This window comes from Lepus europaeus, chromosome 10 (assembly GCF_033115175.1).
Source record: "Lepus europaeus isolate LE1 chromosome 10, mLepTim1.pri, whole genome shotgun sequence".
Classification (NCBI taxonomy): domain Eukaryota; kingdom Metazoa; phylum Chordata; class Mammalia; order Lagomorpha; family Leporidae; genus Lepus; species Lepus europaeus.
In genome coordinates this window covers 108,308,973-108,332,613 of record NC_084836.1, presented here as the reverse complement: position 1 = coordinate 108,332,613, position 23,641 = coordinate 108,308,973, and the positions used below count along the sequence as shown (strand labels likewise).

At 43.1% G+C, this 23,641-nt stretch overlaps 1 protein-coding gene across 3 annotated transcripts in view; it reads left to right on the top strand.

The window, feature by feature from the left end:
- The window catches only part of CHD6 (chromodomain helicase DNA binding protein 6), a 240,612-nt gene that overhangs the window by 115,623 nt on the left and 101,348 nt on the right, over positions 1-23,641 (top strand). For all 3 annotated transcript variants that reach the window (XM_062204213.1, XM_062204212.1, XM_062204214.1), the window contains exons 6-14: positions 3,764-3,826; positions 4,639-4,697; positions 5,359-5,476; positions 12,253-12,339; positions 12,549-12,683; positions 16,946-17,067; positions 19,920-20,163; positions 21,329-21,505; positions 22,542-22,685. In XM_062204213.1, the coding sequence (XP_062060197.1) occupies positions 3,764-3,826; positions 4,639-4,697; positions 5,359-5,476; positions 12,253-12,339; positions 12,549-12,683; positions 16,946-17,067; positions 19,920-20,163; positions 21,329-21,505; positions 22,542-22,685 (1,149 nt within the window). The remainder of the gene's footprint in view (positions 1-3,763; positions 3,827-4,638; positions 4,698-5,358; positions 5,477-12,252; positions 12,340-12,548; positions 12,684-16,945; positions 17,068-19,919; positions 20,164-21,328; positions 21,506-22,541; positions 22,686-23,641) is intronic.

The window sequence follows — 23,641 nt, the reverse complement described above, 5'->3', positions numbered from 1 at the left end:
AGAACAGGGTAAAATGAGAAGTTTTCATTCTTCTCAAAACTAACCTGGGGGCTGGGGAGGTAGGGGGCAGTGCTGTGGCTTAGCAAGTAAAGCCACCCACCACCTGCGGTGCCGGGATCCCATATGGGTGCCGGTTCGAGTCCCAGCTGCTCCACTTCCAAACCAGCTCCCTACTATGGCAGGTGAAAGCAGTAGAAGATGGCCCAAATCCTTGGGCCTCTGCACACACATGGGAGACCAGGAAGAATCTCCTGTATCATGGCTTTGGATATGTTACATATTTAAATATTCTAGAAAATGTGACTGAAAAATCAAGAGATTTAGCATATAGTAGAAGCAGATGCCAGGTGACCCAGGCATTGGGGTTAACAGAAAAGAACTTTAAAATTTCTGACTAATTGTTCAAGAAAATAAAAGATAAACCAAAAAAATGTTTTAAGTGAAGACTTTCACCAGAGAACTGAATCTGTAAAGTGCCATTTGAACAGTCTAGGACTGAAAACTTCAGTTTATAAAACTCAGAATCTAATAGATGGCTTTATAAGCAGATTAGATACAGCAGAAGATAAGATTAGTGAATATGAAGACAGATTGGTAGAAAATTTCTGAAGCACATAGAGAAAAAATAACAGATAGGACAGGGAAAACATAAAAGCAGAGGAAAGAGCCAAGTGGGATATAGCTAAAGGGCCAAATGTATATCTGACTGGAGTCCTCCTGAGTGTAGAAACTTCAGCCAGTCTTGAAAAAGAAGAACTAAATTGGAAGATTTACTGTAAATAAGACTGTAATTGAGTTGCAGGAATGGAGACAGGGTAGAATTGCTATGGAGCTACATTGTTCAGTATGAACATTATCAGCCACATTTGGCTTTTGAGGACTTGATGAAGCTGGTCCAAATTGAGGTGTTTTCTGAGTGTAAGATACACACTGTGTTTCTGAAGACTTAGAATGAAGAAAAGAATGTGCAGGTATTATATTATTGAAATGACAATGTTTTGAATATATTGATTTAAATAAAATTTTTATTGTAGTCAGTCACATGTGTTTCTACTTTTTTTTAATGTGGCTTCTAGAAAGTTTAAAATATGGCTTAATAACCTTGGTGTCAAAAAAGATTTCTTAAACTAGACACAGAGATACTAGTCATAACAGGTTAGTCAGGTAGATTGTATAGAATTTTTATTTATCAAAAGACACATGAAGAGGTTGAAAAGGCAAACCATACACTGGTAGAAAATGTTGTAATCTCTATATCTGATGGAGGACTCTTATCCAAAATTTTTTAACATCCTGAAACTAGATTTTTTTATAAAGAGACAATTTTTTAAATAGGCAATTTCCTTTAAAACTAAACATGCCTACCCCATAACCCAGCATTTTCATTCTGGTATAAATCCAGGGTGATATTTGCCAAAAAAGTACAATTTATAAGAACTTTATGTGTAATATAAAAATTGGAACCAACTCAAATATTCCTCAACAGTAGAATGGATAAATAAATAGTGATATGTTTATATAACAAAACACTATGCAGGATTACAAAAAAATGGACTATATACTATGGCTGATTCTCAAGTAATGCAAGTTTGAATTGCACAGGTCCAGTAATAGATGAATTTTTATTTGCTCAAGATCTACAGCAATTTGGAAAAACTCACAAATGTACTTTATAGCCTAGAAAATAATGAATAAAGTAAGAAAAAGTTGGGTATGTCATGAACATATAAATTGTTGATAAGTCTATTTTAGCATTTACTACCATAAAATAAACACAGAAAGTTAAAATTTATCAAAGCTTACACAAATGCTTAGAGTTCATACATGGTGCCGTTTGCAGTCTAGAGAAATGTAAACAAACGTGAAGATGTGGCATTAAATCATAATGGCACAAAATTAACTGTGGTGCATACTGTGCTACTGTAATTATTTCATAGTCCCTCCTGCTACTGTTGCAGGGAGTCAGCTCACACAGTGACTTCCAACTGCTCAAGGGATTAGCACCTCTAGTCTCCATGCACTGTTTAAGAGCCAACTGTATGTAATTCCATTTATATCAAGTTTAATCATAAGGCAAAACTAATCTATGGTGGTAGAAGTCTGAATAATGGTTACGTATAAAAGGGGCACTGAGTCTTCCAGATTATTGGAAAAGTTATGTAACTCTGGGTGGTAATTATGCAAGTATATATTTGTATGTGTAAAATTTCATTCAGATAAACATTTGAAATTTGTGTACACACTGTACTTACTCCAGATCTCAATATTTAAGTGTTATGTTAGAGCATGTCTGATAGTTCCTTGAGGATGAAGACTGTAAATCATTTATTTATTTAAGACCAATACATAAGGACTGGCATTGTGGTATGGTGGGTTAAGCCACTACCTGTGATACCAGCATCCCATATGAGCTCTGGTTCAAGACCCAGCTGCTCCACTTTCAATCCAGCTCCCTTCTAATGCACCTGGGAGAGCAGCGGCTTGGCCCAAGTGCTTGGACTCTTGCCATTCATATAGGAGACCCGGAAGAAGCTCCTGGCTCCTGGCTTCAGCCTGGCCCAACTCCAGCTGTTGCAGCCATTTGGGAATTGAACCAACAGACAAAAGATCTCTCTAACTTTTGCCTTTCAAAAAAAACTTTACATTGTGGATCTGGCGTTGTAGCACAGGGGGTTAAGCCACTACCTGCAATCCTAGCATCCCATCTGGGCACTGGTTTGAGTCCTAACTGCTCAACTTCCAATCCAGCTCCCTGCTGATGTGCCTGGGAAAGCAGCAAAAGATGGTCCAAGTGCTTGGGCTCCTGCACCCATGTGGGAGACCAGGATAGAGTTCCAGGCTCCTGACTTTGGCCTGGCACAACCCCAGCCATTGCAACTATTCATGGAGTGAACTAGCAGATGGAAGATTCTCTCTCTCTCTCTCTCTCTCTCTCTCTCTCTTTCTCTTTCTCTTTCTCTTTCTCTCTGTAACTCTGCCTTTCAAATAGACAAAAAGGTTTTTTTTTTTCTTTATTTGTAAAGGGACAAGATAGGAGATAAACAAAATACTGTATCCTTCTTTCCTTACCTGTGCCAGAACAGATACTTGACCAGAAAAGCATATCTTAGTTGTATCCCACCCCTTCCTTCTATTGTATGGTAAGTACAATTCAGTTGGCTTCTTGTTGAGTACAAGAAAGAACTTTTGTCATTTTGGATGAACTTTCCATGGTGCCTAGCACAATGCCGTATGTCTGGGGAAGCATAGTAAATATTTGTAACCTTTGAGAGCATCTGTCTGTGCCTACTTGCTGATTTCCATAATTCTTTTCTGCCATATGCCTTCCTCATTTTTTTTTTAATTAAAAAAAACTATCATCACTTTTCTGGGCAAAACTTGATTCAAGACCATAAGAAGCAATATTTTCTGAAATGGTTTGGGATGGTGGGCTCATTGAAGGGAAGCTTCAGTAGTCCCAGGTGAACTTTTGAATGAAGTAGTAGCTATTGTGGTACAGGCCAAGCATCCCTCATCCAGAAATATAGAATGCTCCAAAACACAAAACTTTTTAAGCACCAGTGGATTTGAGGGCGTTTCAGATTTTTGGATTAAAGATGCTCAAGCAGTAGTTTATGCAAATATTCCAAAATCTGTAAAACTGAAACATTTCTGGTCCCAAGCATTTCAGATAAGGGATACTCAACTTGTATTTCTTACAGAGTTATTCTCTTGGATTCTGTTGTTGCAATAACTTTCTTTCTTTTTCATCTCTTGTCTGCAGGAGCCTCCAGAAGATGATGCAAACATCATTGAGAAGATTCTGGCATCTAAGACTGTCCAGGAGGTTGGTGGCTCATGTTACTATTTAATCACAAACCCAGATTTCACCCTCCATGAAGAGACATTTGGCTAGAGAACTTAGAATGTTCATTCTTGACTAGACTGAGAGGTAGGCAAGAATATTGCCTGCCTAGTCAGCACTTAACTTCACTCCCATGAAGGACTTTAGGACATGAAACGTTGTAATATCTAGAATGGCCCAGACTGACCTTTTTCTCCTGATCCTAGCAGAGGTGCTTTTATCCCCCTTCAGTCTCTGTGGCTCCTTGAAAGTTACCAGAAAGCCAAGAAGAACGTGGGAAGAGTCCTAATGGAACCTACGGGGTATTTTTCCTTTAGACATCTTAGGCCATTGTAGGAATCCGCTAGAGAAAATCCCTGGAGTGGGAGAGCATGTTGGTGGTTTCATCTTGACTTCAAGTGTTTATGAAAGTAAACTTCATCACCTGGAGAGGGAATACCCCTGGTGTGTTATGGGGAAGGCCTGGGGGACTCCAGAGACTCGTGAAGAAACTTCACACTAGGCAGTGGTCCCAACATATCTCAGAGCCCTGGGCACTGCGGGTTCGTCAGCTCTTCACTCTCCTAGCCTGGGCCTTGGAGGGGCAGCAGGAGTATCCTGCCCATCCTCTCCTCAACCCCCCTTTTAAAAAACCCTACAGCTGTGTACTCAGCCTTTGGAAAACATGAGCAATACCTAAGGTCTGGGAAAATGAAAAAATACCCCCAAGAAATGTTTACTAAAACCAAACAGAGCTGGCACATAGGGTGGTCTCCCTGGGAGCTGGGCTGACAACTGCTTATTGTTGGTTACAGGTTCACCCAGGAGAACCCCCGTTCGACTTGGAGCTATTCTACGTTAAGTATAGAAATTTGTACGTCTATTTAATGTATTTTGCGTATTTGGATTTTCCATGAATAAACCTTCCTTTCCCTTGTCATTTTATTATCTTCTATATATTCAGAGACTGGCCTCTAAGGCTTGACCCACAGATCTTGGCTGAGTCAAGTTCACCTTAGGCAGTAATGCTCAAGTTTAGCTGCATGTAGAATCACCTGGAGAGCTATTTTAAAACTGCTGAACCCCTTTCTCCACCCAAGACTCAGATTTAGAATGGTTCCTGAGGACTGGTTTTTTTAATACTCTAGGCAATTCTCATGTGTACATAGGGTAGAAAATCACCATCCTATAGCATATACTCTTTTTACCTCTTTGCATTTTTTTTTCCTGTCCACTACCTGCCCCCTTTGACTAACATGTATTTATGAGAGCCTGCCCACACCTGCCCTCCCTCTGCTCCAAGCCAGTTTCTGTAGAAGCTGCAGAAAGGTCAGTTGCTCAGAAGGGATTCATTTTGTTTTGTTTTCTGTTGTTGCCCCTAAGGGCAAGGCCTCTCTAAGTCCAGTCTCCAGCAGTTTCCCAGCAAACCACTCTCCTGCTTCTGTGTCAGATGATCACCCTGTTTATTGAACACCCTGAAGTTCAATCATTTGCTAGCAATGTGCTTGTCTGACCATTTGTGTGTCTTTGGATAGTTCCTACTTACACTGTAAATGGGCCACAATGGAAGAGCTCGAAAAGGATCCTCGCATTGCGCAGAAGATCAAGCGATTTAGGAATAAACAAGCCCAGATGAAGCACATTTTTACTGAGGTGAAGCAATGCTTACTGATTGATTTGCTGCTTTTCTTGCCGCACTAAGTTTCTAAGTTTAAGTTTCTAAGTTCTAGTTAAAGTCCTATAGAGATTGTTGCTCAAGTTAGAATAACAAATATGTGTTGGTTGGTAGCAAAATTAATCTAGGTTTAGGCCAAAGAAAACAAATTGTCCACTAAGGTGTAAGGATCAAACCTTTTATATTGATAGTTCCTAAAAACATGTATCTTGGCCAAATATTGTGGCTCAGTGGGTTAAGCTGCCACTTGGGACACCTGCATCCCATATCAGAGTGCTGTTTCCAGCCCCAGCCACTCCACCTCTGATCCAGCTTCCTATTAATATACCTGGTAAGACAACAGACGATGACTTGACTGTTTGGGTCTCTGCCACCCAAGTAGGAGACCCAGATGGAGTTCCTGGCTGCTGGTGACTTCAGCCTGACCCGGCCCTGGATGTTGTGGGCATTTGGAGAATGAACCAGCATATGGAAGATTGATTTCTGTCTCTCTCCCCTTCTCATTCTGCCATCTTAAAAAAAAAATGCCTATTGGTTTCAAAAGTAGCTCAAGTGAGAGAAATAGGCCTACAATTTTTTCATTCCTGCCCCAAAATGGGCATTCCAAAAAGACTTAAAATTTGAATATAAAAAACAAGAAGCTAAAATTGTTAGGAAATAAATAATTATGTAACTTGGGAATTTCTAAATATTGTACCTACAGCAAGAGAAAACACTGATAGATTTGAATATTAAATGGATGTATCAAAAAATACAACAAACAAATGTTAAGGAAATATATATATATTATATATACACACATATATGTGTATTATACATATGCCATACATTCATTGTTATCCAGTAGGAACTTTTCCCTTTATATTCACAGTACACAAGTTATGCACATATACACAAATACATGACATAGCTTTTATGATAAGAAATCTCTTGATAATTCAATAAAAAATATAAAATGCCAAAGATAAAGAAACAGACAAATTAATCAGGAATTTACAAAGAAGAAAAAACTTGTCATTAGCTATGTTTTTTAGTGTAGTCAGTTTTGCTAGCAAAGAAATGCAAATTCAAATGAAAATATTCTGGTGCATTTATGTATTTATTTGAGAAGCAGAGTGAGAGAGAGAGACTCTTCCATCCACTGATTTACTCTCCAAATGGCTCCAACAGCCTGGATTGGACTAGGCTTAAGCCATGAGCCCAGAGCTTCATCCAGGTCTCCCACATGGGTGGCAAAAGCCAAAGTACTGGGCCATCTTCCGCTGTTTTTCCCAGATGCATCAGTGGGGAGCTAGACCAGAAGCAGAGCAGCTGGGACTCAAACCAGCACTCCGATATAGGATGCCAGTGGCGCAAGTTGTGACTTAACCTGCTTTATCACAGTGCTGGCCCCTATACTAGTTTTCATTTGCCAAATGTTTGAAGGTTTTCAGAACAGAAAATTCCCCTTTCTGGTGAGGGTGAGAAAGAGACACTCTGAGATACCTCCTGGTGGGACCATGACTTGGCTGGACCTGTCAGGAGAGCAGGGTGGCAACAGGCATTGACTCCCAGAATCTGTAGATGTTTTGTCCCGCTTAAATTCTGAAATACGTATTTTAAATTATTAAGGCTTTGCACAAATTGTTTGTATTGATGAAAAACTAAAAACAAAATGTTAGGTAATAGGCATTTGTTAAGATACATCTCATAAAATGAAATACTGTGCAGCTGATAAAAATACTATTAGAGAAAAATTATTGACAATGTGGAAGGATGTTCAATGCTGGGAACTCTTGTTAGTGGAAAATGTCGGGCTCTGGCAATGTATGAAACAGTTCCATTTTGAGGGGTGGTGTGCAGGAGAAAAGATGTACGTTAACAAACAGTGCCTGGGAAGTATCTTGCATAAATAAAATAACAGAAATGCTGATGTCATTTCCTTTGTTTGTTGGGATTATGGTAAAATCTCTTACTTTACCATATGAAACATGTAATTTTTAAATTATATAATAATCTTTGAAGGAAAGAAGTAATAGAAATTCTTAGAACGTGAAGTGCCTGGGGCTGCATTCTGAGATGCAGGCAGACACCGTGGGATCCCAGAAACGGCTGTGCACGCCAGCCAGCTCGCTCTTCATGTGGAGCTCCTTCTCCTCAAGTGATAAAGTTATTTTAGGAAAATGTCAGTAAACATTCCCCTTATCTCCATTTGGAATCCTTCCTATTTAGCTTAAAGTCTGGCCCCAGCCTTCTCTGTGAGTGTTTTAAAGTCTGTGAGAACTGTTTTCCAGGGCACTGTTCCTCTAATAGAGAGTTGGGGAAAGGAAGGTGATGACTGGAATTGGAAGAACCATTCTTGAAGCTTTGTTGGATACTCTCCATATTTCTTGGAACATTTTATTCACACCTCTATTTTAGCAAGTATTTTCAGTGTAGTGACTTGTTTACACGTCTGGTTCTTCCATTTTAAGCTCTGTGAGACGGTCAGAGCCCATGTCTTCCTCCTATTTCCATCACTGGTAGTAGGCACAGTGTGAGCACTTTCTTAGTCATTCTTTGACTGCCCCCAGGAAGAAGAGGGCTTGCCTTGACCCGTTCCCCTGCTGGAGACCCTTCAACATGTCCCCTTTTCTTAGAATAAAGTCCAGACTCCTCAGTGTAGCCTATATAGCTGTAGCCTATATAGCTTCCCAAGGAAGTGTCTTTCCCCCCATTGGTTGAAGGTAGAGAGTAGAAACTGTTAGGCTATATAGAAATAATGTAACAAGAGTTCATCTTCTTGTTGGAAGTTAGAACCTTTGAGAAGACTGGATCCCATGAAATGAGGGAGAAGTAGGTAATAGGAGAGAGTAGTTCCTATAGCATGGTCTTTGGTCTTGACCTAGCCAACGCTTTTATTAGTAATGTGGAGATATAAGAGTCTTCTGGTATAAATAGTAACAAAGTCGGGACAGACCTGCTTCATATCCATTGTTTCCAGCTGCTTTGTGAGGTAGCCAGGGCACATGTGAAGGAGACTCAGACTCGAGTCTGTGAGACCCCCAAGCCACAGAGGAGAGGCCCTCTGACCCCAACTCTTTTTTTGTTGTTGTTGCTATTTATTCATTTGAAAGGAAGAGTTACAGAGAGAAAGGGAAGGAGAGACAAATGGCTGCAAAAGGAAGGGCTGGGCCAAGCCCAAAGCCAGCAGCCAGGAGCTTCCCTCAGGTCCCCCACGTGGGTGCAGGAGCCCAAGCACTTGGGCCATCCTCTGCTGCCTTCCCAGGCACATTAGCAGGGAGCTGGATCAGAAGTGGAGCAGCTGAGGATTGAACCGGCATCCATATGGGATGCTGGCATTGCAGGAGGCAGCCTAAGCTGCTACACCACAGCCCCGACCCCAACTCGTGACACCTTTAGAAAACTCAGAATACTTTTTGTCCAATCCAGGGCATGGAGAGGGGAATGCCAGAGTCAAACCCTGTGTTCTGTAAAATGATGCAGACATAAAAGCCAGGTGTTGCATTGGCTTTTTAAAAATATTTATGATTTTGAAGTGGGTAAGATAATTGAATAGGGGTTCTAGGGAGAAAAGAAATTGCCAGCTTAATTACTTACAGGTTTACTGTGTGCCAAAAGTGGGGTGTGGCTTCTTAAAAATCACAGTAGTCCTAGGCCGCACCGTTGAAACAAGCCCACTGTGCCTTTCTCTTCATTTTCTCCTTATGAGTTCATTTGGGCACCAGAATTCAAGGAGGCAACTGAAGGCGGCTATAGGAGAACAGTCGTGGTGTAAGGGGCAGAGGCCTGGTCGAGTCCGAGAGCAGAGGTGGTTACAGACTGTATGACACTGGGAACCTGGGTGGCCTCAGGCCACTTACATAAGCTCTTTCATACTCCATATGCTCATGTGTATAAAGATGGACTCTTTAATGCTGTCCGCCTCACACGATACCTGCCAGGAATAAATGACACAGCGCTGTTGTTTTCCATCTTTTTTGAAGTACAATTGATTTTAAAAATTGCATATATTTAAGGTATACAACTTCATGTTCTGATGTACATATATGTTGTGAAATAATCACCATCATCAAGCTAGTTAGCGTTTCTGTCACCTCACGTAGTTACCATTTTGGTTTTTATTCCCCTTTTATGGTAAGATCTTGCCTCTTAGCATATTTTGACTGTAAGACTCAGTGTTAACTGTCACACAATACTGTGCATTGGGTCTCTGGAACTTCATTCATATTGTGTGATAAACTTTGTGCCCTTTGATCAGCATCTCCCCTTTTACCCCTCTCCTCCACTCCCTGGCAACCACCATTCTACTCTGTGCATCTGTAAGTTTATTTTATAATCCACCTGTAAGGGAAATTGCGCTGTATTTATTCTTCCATGTCTGGCTTATTTTACTTAGCATAATGTCTTCCAGATTCATCCATGTTTTCAAAAGTGGCAAAAGTCCTCCTTTTTTAAGGCTAACTAATACTCTGTTATATAGATGTATACATTACACTTTCTGTATCCATTCATCCATAGGTAGACACTGAGGTTGTCTGCATATCTTGGCTGTCGTGGGTGATGAATGATGATGTTTATAGAAGTGCATTGCATAGTGCCTGGCTCATAGTCACTATTCATAAATATTAGTTCTCTGTATCATTCATTGTGAGATCTGGAAATAGTATGCAGGAAGAATGATCAACAAACGGAGTTATTTAACCCAGATGAAGAGATTACTGAAGAGCCGATGCAGAGAGGAGGGTATCAAACTTCTTATCGCCTCTGTGGAGGAAATGGCTCACAGGAATGAGTGACAGTTACGAGGAAGGAAGTTAGGCTGCAACTTGCTAATAATGATAAAGGTCATAATACTGGGACTAAATGGTAGCGATAAAACTGTTCTGACAGTGAGTCACAGAGGGAAGTCAAGTTGCTTCACAAGAATAATTGCATCTGAGGGTGGCACTGTCAGGGATGCTGCAGAAGGCATCCCTGCATCGATCGGACAGTGAAACTAGGTAGCCCAAAGTGCCTTCTCACCCAAGAGGCAGTGGACTTGCCAGCAGTCTAGAAGGAGGGCTTCTGAACAGGAAAGACCTTGGTGAACACTGCAGCTCACATAGCTCTGTGACCTCAGCAACATGGTGTAACTGCTCCGTAATGATGTTTTGAGACTCAAAACCACTTAGCATGACTCCTGATGCAGGTTAAACATTCCTGAGTGATGCTTATTGTTGACTTGTAAGTACATCTTTATCTAGGCATAATATACATAGATAAATAAGTAAATCCTAAGTGTACATCTCAGTGAATTTTTTAAAAAGATTTATTTATTTGAGAGGCAGAGTTACAGACAGAGAGAAGGAGAGACAGGTCTTCCATCCACTGGTTCACCCCCCAGATGGCTACAATGGCTGGAACTGAGCCAATCTGAAGCCAGAAGCCAGGAGCTTCTCCTGGGTCTTTCATGCAGGTGCAGGGACCCAAGCACTTGGGCCATCTTCCACTGTTTCCCCAGGCCATCAACAGGGAGCTGAATCAAAAGTGGAGCAGTCAGGACTCGAACCAGCATCCATATGGGATGCCAGCCCATAGGCAGAAGCTTAACCTACTATGCCACAGCATCAGCCCCTCTGAATTTTTATAAAATAAACACTTGTGTAACTACCACCTAGATCAGGAAATAGAACATTATCCATATCCAGGAATTGTTCCTTGAATGCACTTCCAAAGATGTTGGCTTATTGTTATTAAAAACAAAAAGAAACTAATTCTCAGTGACCAAAGGTTATCTATGTTTTTTCTTTGTGTGTTTGTTTTTTGGGATTTTTATTTATTTATTTGAGAGACAGGGACAAAAGAAGCCCCCATCCATCCTTGAGGCCAACGTTTTGGTGCAGTGGGTTAAGCTGTTGCCTACAACACCAGCATTCCTCACCAGAGTCCAGGCTGCTCCACTTCTATCCAACTCCCTCCTGATAATGCCTGGGAAAGCAGCAGAAGATGGCCCAAGTCTTTGGGCCCCTGTACTCATGTGGTAGACCCAGGTGGATGTCCAGGCTCCTGGCTTCAGCCTTGCCCAGCCCCCACTGTTACAGTCATTTGGGGAGTGAACCAGCAGATGGAAGATCTCTCTCTCTCTAACTCTGTGTTTCAAATAAATAAATAAATCTGTTAGGAAAAAAAAAAGAAACAGAAAGTTCCCATCCACTAGTTCACTCCCCCAGATGGCTGCAACAGCAAGGGCTAGGCCAGAGCCTGGAGCTGGGAATATAATCCAGGTCTCCCATGTCAGTGACAGGAACCCAATTGTGCCATCACCCCTGCCTCTCAGGGTATGCACTGACAGGAAGCTGGAGTCAGGAACTGGAGCAAGGACTCAAACCCAGGCATACAGACATCTTAACCCCTAAGTGCTCCCCAGGAACCATCTTTGGAACAAGGAGCTGTAAAAGAGACCCTTGTGCTAATTTGTGTGCATTGCTGTAATGGCCACCAGGAAGATTTCACCTGATGCATCCTCTAAGGTGGTTGGATCCTTTATTCAGCTGTGAAGAGCAAGATTTGGGGACAATAAAGAAACATTTGTAATGTTATTTTCATTTTCCAGTAACTCCTTTCTGTGTTTCCTAATAGGAACCAGAGTAGGGGTTACTTAAAGATAAACCCTGGGGTGCTCACTTCGGCAGCATGTACACTAAAATTGGAATGATACATAGAAGATAGACCCTGGGTGCTTGTTGTTGGGGAGGGGATGTACATCTTACTTGCTCTTCTCTGTTCTCATTAGCCTGATGAAGACTTGTTCAATCCAGATTATGTGGAAGTTGATCGCATCTTGGAGGTGGCCCACACCAAGGATGCAGAAACAGGAGAGGTAGGTGGCTTGCCATTTTGCCTCTCTTAAAGTGTCTTCCCTTCATCCTGTGTATTTTGCTTGTTTTGTTTACATGTGGCCTTTTTTTTTTTTTTTAAATAGTATTCTTGTGCTGTCATATAGGCTATTCTTTCAGAGTTTGGCAGAGTATGACTGACTGCTGTAATCTAGTGGCAAGAACATTGATTTTCTGTCCTGTGTCCTGCCAGGAGGTGACACATTACCTGGTGAAGTGGTGCTCACTGCCATACGAAGAAAGCACCTGGGAGCTAGAGGAAGATGTGGATCCTGCCAAAGTTAAAGAATTTGAATCTCTCCAAGTTCTCCCTGAAATCAAGCATGTGGTAAAGCATCCATACTCTTTCTGATGCCTCTTGCAGCGTATCATCTTATGAACTTGGTGGTTATGCATGTCCATACGGCTGTGTTCCTGAATGATTTCTGTAGTATCTGACCCTTCCATGCCTCACTCCCACCCTCATGAACCTGCAGTTCAGGATATTCCTCCCCAAGTGAAACTTTGCCAGCCCGCTGGCCCGCTTTAGGTCTGGGCTTGGTTTTGATGTGTGTCCCTGGATGTAGATTCAGATTTCCTGGTGTGTGTTTGTCCTATGGATTTCATATGACAGAATGTGTAAGAAACGCGTGCATGCATAAGAAGCTCTTACCTATCTTGCTCGGTGGATGACCTCTTGTTTCTTTGTGTCCTTTTCCTTCACTCAGGTGAAGCATTCTTAAGAGGAAGAGCTGTCCTTTATCTGTAGATTTCCTACATAGAAAGAGTATAGGTTTTCAACACTGTATGTCTATTGGCTCTGTATTTCTGAGTCTGGGGTATTACCCCTCTGCTGCAGAAGTGCCCTAGGGTGCCTGAGAAGTAGCTGTACATAAAATATCAACAACTGAAAGGGGGAAGAGTTGGGACCAGAGCCTTGTTAAAGTGTAACAGGCTTGGAAAGAGAATCAGTTTGAAAAATATGGCTATAGGGTAGAATTATCAGTGTCAGTTAAAAAATCACCATTGTTAAGTGAAAAAGAAAATCTAGCTCCTCGTTAGTACTATTTGTTGCTTGTTACCACTGGAGAGTTTGGCCAAAGACTGTACCTCAGCATTCAGTTAGACTCCTGTCAGATCTTGGCATTTGAAAGGTGAATAGAGGTATCTGGAGATCAGAAACTTACATAATTTAAAATGTTTTGTTTATGTAGTGATTGAATTATTAAATTCCTCTCAGTCCTCTCCTAAAAATACTCTATTGTCTGTTTTTAATTCAATTTGTCAGTGTTCGTTAAACATCTGCTGTAGGTTGATTCTTTTGTGAGAAATAATAAGAAACAAGGAACAGGCCCTGTCCCCTGGAGCTCACAGTCTAACGGAAGAAGCATGTGTGTACAAGCACAAATACAGCACCGGGCTCGTTGTGATGTGCAGTGTAATAGAGACAAACCAGTGTAGGAGCGGAAAGAAGAGAGAATTTCATTCTGAGGCTAATTTTTTTTTAATATTTATTTATTTATTTACTTGAAAGTCAGAGTTACACAGAGAGAAGGAGAGGCAGAGAGAGAGAGAGAAAGAGAGAGGTCTTCCATCCGCGGATTCACTCCCAAGATGGCTGTGACGGCCGGAGCTGTGCTGATGCAAAGCCAGGAGCCAGGAGTTCTTCTAGGTCTCCCATGCGAGTGCAAGGGCCCAAGGACTTGAGCCATCTTCTACTGCTTTCTCAGGTTATAGCAGAGAGCTGGACTGGAAGTGGAGCAGCCAGGACTCGAACCGGCACCCATATGGGATGTCGGCACTGCAGGCAGCAGCTTAACCCGATGCACCACAGCACTGACCTGTGAGGCTAACTTTAAATCATCATCTTGAGGCCGGCGCCATGGCTCAACAGGCTAATCCTCCGCCTTGCGGCGCTGGCACATCGGGTTCTAGTCCTGGTCGGGGCACTGGGTTCTGTCCCGGTTGCCCCTCTTCCAGGCCAGCTCTCTGCTATGGCCAGGGAGTGCAGTGGAGGATGGCCCAAGTGCTTGGGCCCTGCACCCCATGGGAGACCAGGAGAATCACCTGGCTCCTGCCTTCGGATCAGCGCAGTGCGCCGGCCGCAGCACACCAGCCACGGCGGCCATTGGAGGGTGAACCAATGGCAAAGGAAGACCTTTCTCTCTGTCTCTCTCTCTCACTGTCCACTCTGCCTGTCAAAAAAAAAGATCATCTTGAAGTAATCAGGATTCCCACCCATTCCCTCTGCCCGATTCCTGCTCAGTTCCTCAACCTAACTGTGTGCACTTGGCAAGAACATAAATCCTCAAGTGTTTGCCACTGACCTACCCACTGGTCAGTGGGACAGTATTATTTTATACTTGTCTTATTTCCCAATCTAATTCTTCTCATTTAAAATGTACATTTTGAAATTTTGCCTCAGAAATTCTAAATTGAAATGGTAGCTAAAACAGCTGTCTATTCATATGTTAAGCAAAGGGCTGGTTCCAAATACTATGTCACATGAATAACTTGTCTTTATTCTTAAAGGGATCTTGTTCTGAATTTTGACGTTTAGAGATGACCTTACCACTCTTGATGAATAGGACGTTCATTACCTAAAATCTTTGTGGTAAAAATGGGTCACTTGTCATCAGTAAAATATGGAATTTTTTTTTAAAATTATTTTTTGACTGGCAGAGTGGATAGTGAGAGAGAGAGAGAGAGAGAGACAGAGAGAAAGGTTTTCCTTTTTGCCGTTGGCTCACCCTCCAATGGCCGCCGCGGCCGGCGCGCTGCCGTCGGCGCACCACGCTGATCCGATGGCAGGAGCCAGGTGCTTCTCCTGGTCTCCCATGGGGTGCAGGGCCCAAGCACTTGGGCCATCCTCCACTGCACTCCCTAGCCACAGCAGAGAGCTGGCCTGGAAGAGGGGCAACCGGGACAGAATCCGGCGCCACAACCGGGACTAGAACCCGATGTGCCGACGCTGCCAGGTGGAGGATTAGCCTAGTGAGTCGCGGCGCCGGCCTAAAGTATGGAATTTCAAGAAAGAGAGAAGTGAGAGTTAGTAATGATTGTGCCAAGGGAGAGAAATGGGTTTTTATTAAGTAAGACCCTGACTGGAAATCCTAAGAACCAATTCTGTTCTTTAGAAATTAACTAAGTAGCCCTTGAAGCTTGTTTGCTGTAGTCCGTGCCTCTTAGGAGCCATCCAGACTAGGTGTTAGAAACTTCAGCTGATTTCAGGGCTTGTGCTTAGAAGGCTGAAACTTCTGAGCAGTAGGTAACATAAAACTGAAATCTGTAGCTCTGGAGAAAGAGGGAGACCCGGAGGAGCGACTGAGTAAGAAAGTGATGCCTCTCCATCTAGAACACTTTCAGGACAACTAAGTAGACGCTACAGGGGAAATTGTACTGTGTAGTGTCTGCAGTGATGAGAGCGAGCTACTTGAGTCCCCAGGGGTGAAGATGCTTCCAGAAATTGTCTCCACGGTATCTAGTAGAGTGAGAAAGAACGCCCAGTGGAGCGGTTGCCTGAGCCCCAGGGATCTGTGCTGAATGGTTCAGATAGACTAAGAAGATAGATTCTTTAAAGAAACAGAGCAAGAGAATGCAATTAGAAGACTATAGCTGCAGTAATTGAAAAATGGTTCTACTGCAGTCATGGATATGGAACAGAATGTAAAATCCAGATACAGCTCCATGAATATTGTGAAACCAAGGATAAGATAAAGGTGACATTTCATATAGGAGAGAATTTTTTACAAAGATTTATTTATTTATTTGAAAGGCAGAATTAGAGAGAGGCAGAGAGAGAGAGAGAGAGAGAGACACACACACAGAGAGAGACAGGTCCTCCATTTGCTGGTTCAATCCCCAGATGGCCGCAATGGCCAGAGCTGCATCCATCTGAAGCCAGGAACCAGGAGCTTCTTCTGGTTCATCTTCCATTGCCCTCCCAGGCCACAGTAGAGAGCTGGATTGGAAGTGGGGCAGCTGGGACTTGAACCACCGCCCATGTGGGATGCCAGCACTGCAGGCGGTGGCTTTACTTGCTATGCCACAGCACCGGCCCAGAGATGAATTATTTTTTAGAAACTAGTATCTCAAATGAAAAAATAAATAATGAGACTGCTTCTGGTTTTTTTCCAAGGGAAATTTAAGGAATTTGCAGTTTTGATTATACATAGTTTTTGCCTTATGTGTTGACTTTAGAAACCAACCAGCTGACTGTTCAACCCACCATGCTTTCCTAGTCTGATTCCTTAGGCAGAAAGAAATAACAAAAAGTAATTCTCTTTATAAAAACCAAAAATCCTAATATGAGCTTTCAGAGAAATTAAAGTATAAGTGAGAGTCATATCTAAGAGGTGGAGTAAAACAGTATAATACACACCAAGATTCTTAGATCAGTCTGTTAATCTTCTTAATTACTTGAAAATTCTACAAAGGTGTAAATTTATTGAAATTTGGAAAATACTGGGCCTGCACATTACTGAGAAAATAACAACTGCAGTTTGAAACTGGCCTTCAGACGGTGTTTGAGGTTGGTCCCCTTGTCCGTCGTTTTCTGTATTGTGCTTAAACACCTTTGCTTTTGTGAAGTGCTCTTGGCTTCCTCCCCAGGAGCGGCCTGCGTCAGACTCCTGGCAGAAGCTCGAGAAGTCTCGCGAGTATAAGAACAGTAACCAGCTCCGGGAGTACCAGCTGGAGGGGATGAACTGGCTTCTTTTTAATTGGTATAACAGGTGAGGACCCAGAACCAGTCCGCATGTTTGTACCTAGGAGAATATTGGTTCCTTAACCTGGAAAACACGGTGTATCAGTAGCAGAGCAGTGAGAGTGAGCAGCACAGCCACCAGTTTAGTTGGTAATTCTTCCACATTAGTCATGCCAAGACTGACTTTATTTGTACATCAGGTGTTTCTCCAATCCAAAGGAATGATCTTGAGCAATCATTGACATTCTACTTTTTCTTTTCTTTTTCTGCCCATCTAACTAAAAGGTTAGGATCAGCCCAGATGATCCTCTAAAACTGCTTTTTCTCTCTAAGTCTTTATATCTTTTAAAAGAGTTATTTATTTATTTGAAAGGCACAGAGATATTAATCTTCCATCCACTGGTTCATTCTCCAGATGGCTGCAACAGCCAGGGCTGGTCCAGGCCAAAGCCAGCAGCCAGGAATTCCATCTCACATGGGTGGCAGAGATATAGGTACTTGGGCCATTGACTACCTTCCCAGGCATGTTATCAGAGAGCTTTATCTAAGCAGAGCAATGGGGACTTGGACTGGCACTCTGATTTGGGATGCCCATGTTACAAGCCAAGGCTTAACCTACTGCACTACAACCCAGACACTATCTTTAAGTCTTTGGAAACAAAAAGCTAGAAAAGGGAATAAAGGCACCAGCATAGTGGCATAGCAGGTAAAGCCACCACCCACAACACCAGCATCCCATAGTTGCGAGTTGGAGTCCAGGCTGCTCCACTTCCAATCCAGCTCCCTGTTAATGGTCTGAGAAAGTAACTGAATATGGCCCAAGTGCTTGTCACTTGTCTCCCACATCGGAGACCTGGAAGAAGCTCCTGGCTCCTGGCTTCAGCCTTATCATACCCTGGCCATTGCAGCCACCTGGGCAGTGAACCAGCCAATTGAAGCTATCTCCTACATCCCCACCCCCACCCCCTCCAACACATACTTTCTCTTTAATTCTAGCTTTCAAATAAATAAATACATCTTTACCAAAAAAAAAAAAAAAAAAAAGGAGGAGAATGAGTCTAGATTCTAACTCCTACTCCTTATTTGTGTTCCATGGTTGTATTGATCTTGTACTATATACTCTGTTTTAAACTGTTTATGCTCTGGTTCTTACCGGAATCTAGCTGAAGTGAGAAATTTGAGGAAGATGGATTGGGGGTCTTCTTAGCATTCTAGAATGTGCCCCATAGTAGTGATATTTTATGAAAAGATTTATTTATTTATTTGAAAGGCAGAGTTACAGAGAGAAAGAGAGATCTTCCATCTGCTATTTCACTCCCCAAATGGCTACAACAGCCTGGAGAGGCCAGGAGCATCTTCCAGGTCTCCCACATGGGTGCAAGGGCCCAAGAATTTGAGCCCTCTTCCACTGCCTTCCAAGGTGCATTAACAAGGAGTGGAATTGGAACCTGCTCCCATATAGGATGCCAGCATTGCAGGCAGCTTTACTGGCTATGCTACAGTGCCAGCCCCCATACTAGTGATTTTTAAGACACATGTTGTAATGTAAAGCACACTATGGGTGCTGGCCCTGTGGTGTAGTGGGTGAAGCTGCCACCTGCAGTGACAGTATCTCATTTGGGTGCTGGTTCGAGTCCTGACTACTCCACTTACAATCCAGCTCTCTGCTATGGCCTGGGAAAGCAGTGGAAGATGGCCCAAGTCCTTCAGCCTCTGTACCCTCATGGGAGACCCAGAAGAACTCCTGGCTCCTGGCTTCAGATTGGTGAAGCTTCAGGCCTTGGAGGGCATCTGGGGAGTGAACCAACAGATGGAAGACCTCTCTCTCTCTCTCTGCCTCTGTCTCTCTGTAACTTTGCCTTTCAAATAAATAAATCTTTAAAGAAAAAAGATACACCATGGTGAGTCTCCAGACCTGACCTGTGTTCTAACATAATGTTTGCCACTTATTCACAGTGTTACCCAGAGTGTAACTCACCTAACCTGCCCAGGTGTCAGGTTGCCCAACTGAACAGTGAATGAGACACAGGATGGTGGTCATACCCCTTGCAAAATCCCAGTTCTAGTACATAGTCTGTGAGTCTGGGTCACCAGAAGAAGCCAGAGTTTTCACTCTGATAAGGAGTTGATCATGTGGGTTGAAACTGTGTCCTGTGATAACATACATATGATAATAAGAATCACCATTGTTTTAATTTTTTAACCTTACCTTTTAGGAAGTTTTTTGGTTAAATGAACTGGCTAGGTTGGAGGTATATTTTGTTTTTCTCTGTCTTAATGTCATTTTAATTTTTAGTATTTTAAGTTTATGTGTGTGTTTGTGTATAAATGTTTATTTTTTTCATCTACTTGAAAGAGAAATAGAGAGAGCTCTTGCACCCACTGGTTTACTCCCCCAATGCCTCCAACAGCTAGTGCTGGAACAGGCCAAGCCAGGAGCCTGGAACTCCCATCTGGGTCTCACATGGGTTGCAAAGGTCCCAGCACTTGAGCCATCATCCACTGACTCTCACGATGCAATAACAGGAAGCTGGATCAGAAGCAGAGCAGGCGGTACTTGAATTGACACTCTATTGTGGGATGCAGGCAATTCAAGCAGCGTCTTAACCCACTACACTACAATGTCCACCCCAAGAATATATAGACTACTTCATACATTTTCTTCCATGTTAGCATAGTTCCTTTTTGGAAGTAGACAGGGTATGAATAATAATAATTTTTAAAGGTAGCCTCAGATTTTTCTCTGTAAAATGACTGTAGAATCTTCACTGGTGATGTTACAGGTCAAGGTATACCTCTGAAGCATCTTTTTAGTTATAACCAATCTCTACAACTCTCCTGTATTGATAATGAATTACCTATATTTCCTACTGTCTGCAGGAAAAACTGTATTTTGGCTGATGAGATGGGCTTAGGAAAAACCATCCAGTCCATCACATTCCTTTCAGAAATATTCCTCAGAGGAATCCATGGTCCTTTTCTCATCATCGCCCCTCTCTCCACCATCACTAACTGGGAGCGAGAGTTCCGGACATGGACAGAGATGAATGCCATTGTCTACCACGGCAGCCAGATCAGCAGGCAGATGATCCAGCAGTATGAGATGGTGTACCGAGATGCACAGGTGAGCCTCGTGGGAAACAGAGACCTGGGGTGGCCTGAGCTCAGGACAGCTTTCTGATACTGCAGGACTTGCAGCACCCTGCAGCTTGGGTTCCTATTGACTTGCTCTGTAAAGATATATGCTTATTGAGGCTGGCTTCTTGTTGCTCCCTAATAGTTAATGTTAATTTATGATAAAACAGGATTGTAGGGCATGCTCTCCAAACCCTGTGAGTTGTGCCATAGGCCTTTTTTAAGACACTGAAATCTTGGCTTACTGGTTAGCTTATGAAATTGCTTTTATATACAGATGATTTTACCTGAATTGATATCAGCTCAGTACATAAAGTAAGCAGAATTAGTGTACAGTAGATAAGAGTTTGAAGGGAGGTTAACAGATTTTACAGGGAAGGATAAAAAGAGAAAAAACAAGGCTCAATTATTAAAAGCACAGCACAACCTTTTTTTATGTTTTTCTTAAATGTAATAATTTTGCTGAGTATGGTTGTGTGCTTGGCCTGGGTACTGGTTTTTATAATTAAGCAACATAAAAATTAAGTGACTCCAGTCAAGGTAAAGTCAGTGTTGTCACCAAGGATTTCCTAAGCAGCAAAGATGACACTTGGAAGAAACTTAGAATGTGCTCAAACAGAATGCAGCTCTGTTCCTGAAACGTGACGGCAACTCCAAGATAGGCTGACAGACAAAGAAGTGTTCTGACCGGTAGCACTGTCCCAAATGAACCATGATCATTGCTTTGACTCTATCCTAGAACTGGAGTTACAGGGGGAAATTAATTAAATCTGAAAAGTAGCAGAGGGTTTCGTTGGGTAGACTGACTGCTGGCTGGGAATGGGTGAATTGGTACCCATCTGCTTTCCTTCTCATGGCAATTAATAAATAAAAAGCTCCTTTGCCTTGCTTTAGTAGTGCTTACCCTTCTCACTTTTGTGGGGACAGTTGCTCTCTTGGCTTCTGTTTCATTGACATTGTGAGGTCTCTGTTGTCTAAATTACTCGTTCATTCTTACATTCTCTCCTTTCTCACATGAGGAAAAGCAGTGCTTATTGGCTTCTCACCTTGACCGTAGCCTATCTCCCGCCTCCTCCTCTAATCCAGCAGGTCGTTCATTAGCAGAATCCTGAGGCCAAGGTGTAAAGGTGAGCCTCTGATTGTGTCATCCTCAGGGAAACCCCCTTTCAGGAGTCTTCAAGTTCCACGTCGTCATCACGACGTTTGAGATGATCCTGGCAGACTGCCCAGAGCTGAAGAAGATTCACTGGAGTTGTGTGATCATCGACGAAGCCCACAGACTGAAGAACAGGAACTGCAAACTTCTCGAAGGTCTAAAGCTCATGGCCCTGGTGAGAGTCTAGGTCTCTCCATAAAAAAGCCCAGGTTCCCTCTGTGGATCGTGGAGGAAATGCTCCGCGTGTAGAGTCCTTTTACTTTAGATGTGGGGGTTTTGGGTTTTTTTTCTCCCTCTGTAGTTGTAGGAATCAAGTTTCTCTCTCTCTCTCTCTTTTTTTTTTTTTTTTTTTCTTTTTTGGTTGCCAACTAGGTCAGCAGTTCAACCTTTGCCACAAATTGATTCCCAGAGGGGACTGGAGACCCTTAAATACCATGGAATTCGTGACCTGGAAATGTAATATGTGTTGGCTTGTTTCCAGGTCCCTGAATGAACTAAGTTACAAAAGACGGTGGCCTTTTAATCATTACCTTGGCCCATTCCCCATTGTGTGGTGGGTAGGCACTCAGTTCTTCTCTAATTTTTTTTTTTTCCTAAATTTTTTTTTTTTTTTTGACAGCCAGAGTGGACAGTGAGAGAGAGAGAGAGAGAAAGAGAAAGGTCTTCCTTTTGCCGTTGGTTCACCCTCCAATGGCCGCCGCGGCTGGCGCGCTGCGGCCGGCGCACCACACTGATCCGATGGCAGGAGCCAGGTGCTTCTCCTGGTCTCCCATGTGGTACAGGGCCCAAGCACTTGGGCCATCCTCCACTGCACTCCCTGGCCACAGCAGAGAGCTGGCCTGGAAGAGGGGCAACCGGGACAGGATCGGTGCCCCGACCGGGACTAGAACCTGGTGTGCTGGCGCCGCAAGGTGGAGGATTAGCCTAGTGAGCCGCGGCGCCGGCTAGGCACTCAGTTCTAATGATGAAAGGATGAATGAATGAATGATTGCTTCAATTAGCTTGAAATTGTTGCTAGAATCGGTGATGTGAGTGAAAGGAAGGTAGATCCATTTATACGCCTAGGAAGTGTTGGCCTTTATCTTTTCCTTAAAGCAGAACAGAATTGCTTCAAATTGAGCACAGTGAGGGCCCTGGCTTAATTTTCTCCACTAGAATGTTCTATTTGGGTGTCCCAAACACTGTTGATCGTGTGCTTTTAATTTGTGTAGGAACATAAAGTGCTGCTCACTGGAACACCCTTGCAGAACTCTGTGGAGGAACTCTTCAGTTTGCTAAATTTTCTGGAGCCATCACAGTTTCCTTCAGAGACTGCTTTCTTGGAGGAGTTCGGAGATCTGAAAACAGAGGAGCAGGTAATTGGGGGCCTGCAGGATGGCAGAGGGGGTGTGATGATCACCTTCATCATCAGGGAAAAAGTGAGTCACCGTGGGAGCAAGATTTAGTAATTTCTTTGTTTTGTTAAGATTTATTTTTGGGGCCAGTGCTGTGGCATAGTGCGTGTAGCACTGGTATCCCATATAGGCGCCGGTTCAAGTCCCAGCTGCTCTACTTCTGATCCAGCTCCCTGCTAATGTGCCTAGGAAGGCAGTGGAAGATGGCCCAAGTACTTAGGTCCCTGCCACCAATGTGGGAGATCTGGAGGAAGCTTCTGGCTCCTGGCTTTGGACCCATCCAGACCTGGCAGCCATCTGGGGAGTGGACCAGCAGATGGAAAATTTACCCTCTCTCTCTGACTCTGCCTTTCAGTTGGGTGGGTAAATTATTTGAAAGGCAGCATTACAAAGAGAGGAGAGACAGCGAGAGAGATGTTCCATCCACTGGTTCACTCCCCAAATGGCCACAACAGCTAAGGGGCTGGGCCAGGCCAAAACCAGGAGCCAGGAGCTTCCTTCAGCTCTCCCACATAGGTGCAGGAGCCCAAGGACTTGGGCCATCTTCCACTGCTTTTCCAGATGCATTAACAGGGAGCTAGATCCAAAGTAGAACAGCCAAGTTTTGAAGTAGTGCCCATATGGGATGTTGTTTTCACAGGCAGAGGCTTAACTCGGTATGCCATGATGCCAGCCCCTTAGCAATTTCGTATACCCCTGATAAAATGAACATTACCTCCTTTACTGTATCTACTTGTTTATGTTGGGAAGAGAAGGTGTTTTATAGCAGTTCTTATGGCTTCAAAGGGAAGATGGGTCAGTATCTAAAATATCTAATGGTAGCCTATCAGACATCCTGCTTCACTGAGCTCCCTTGTACATTCAAAGGTTTTGCTTAAACCCTGGCCTCAGGAGCAAAGTGCTTTCTTCTGCTTCCC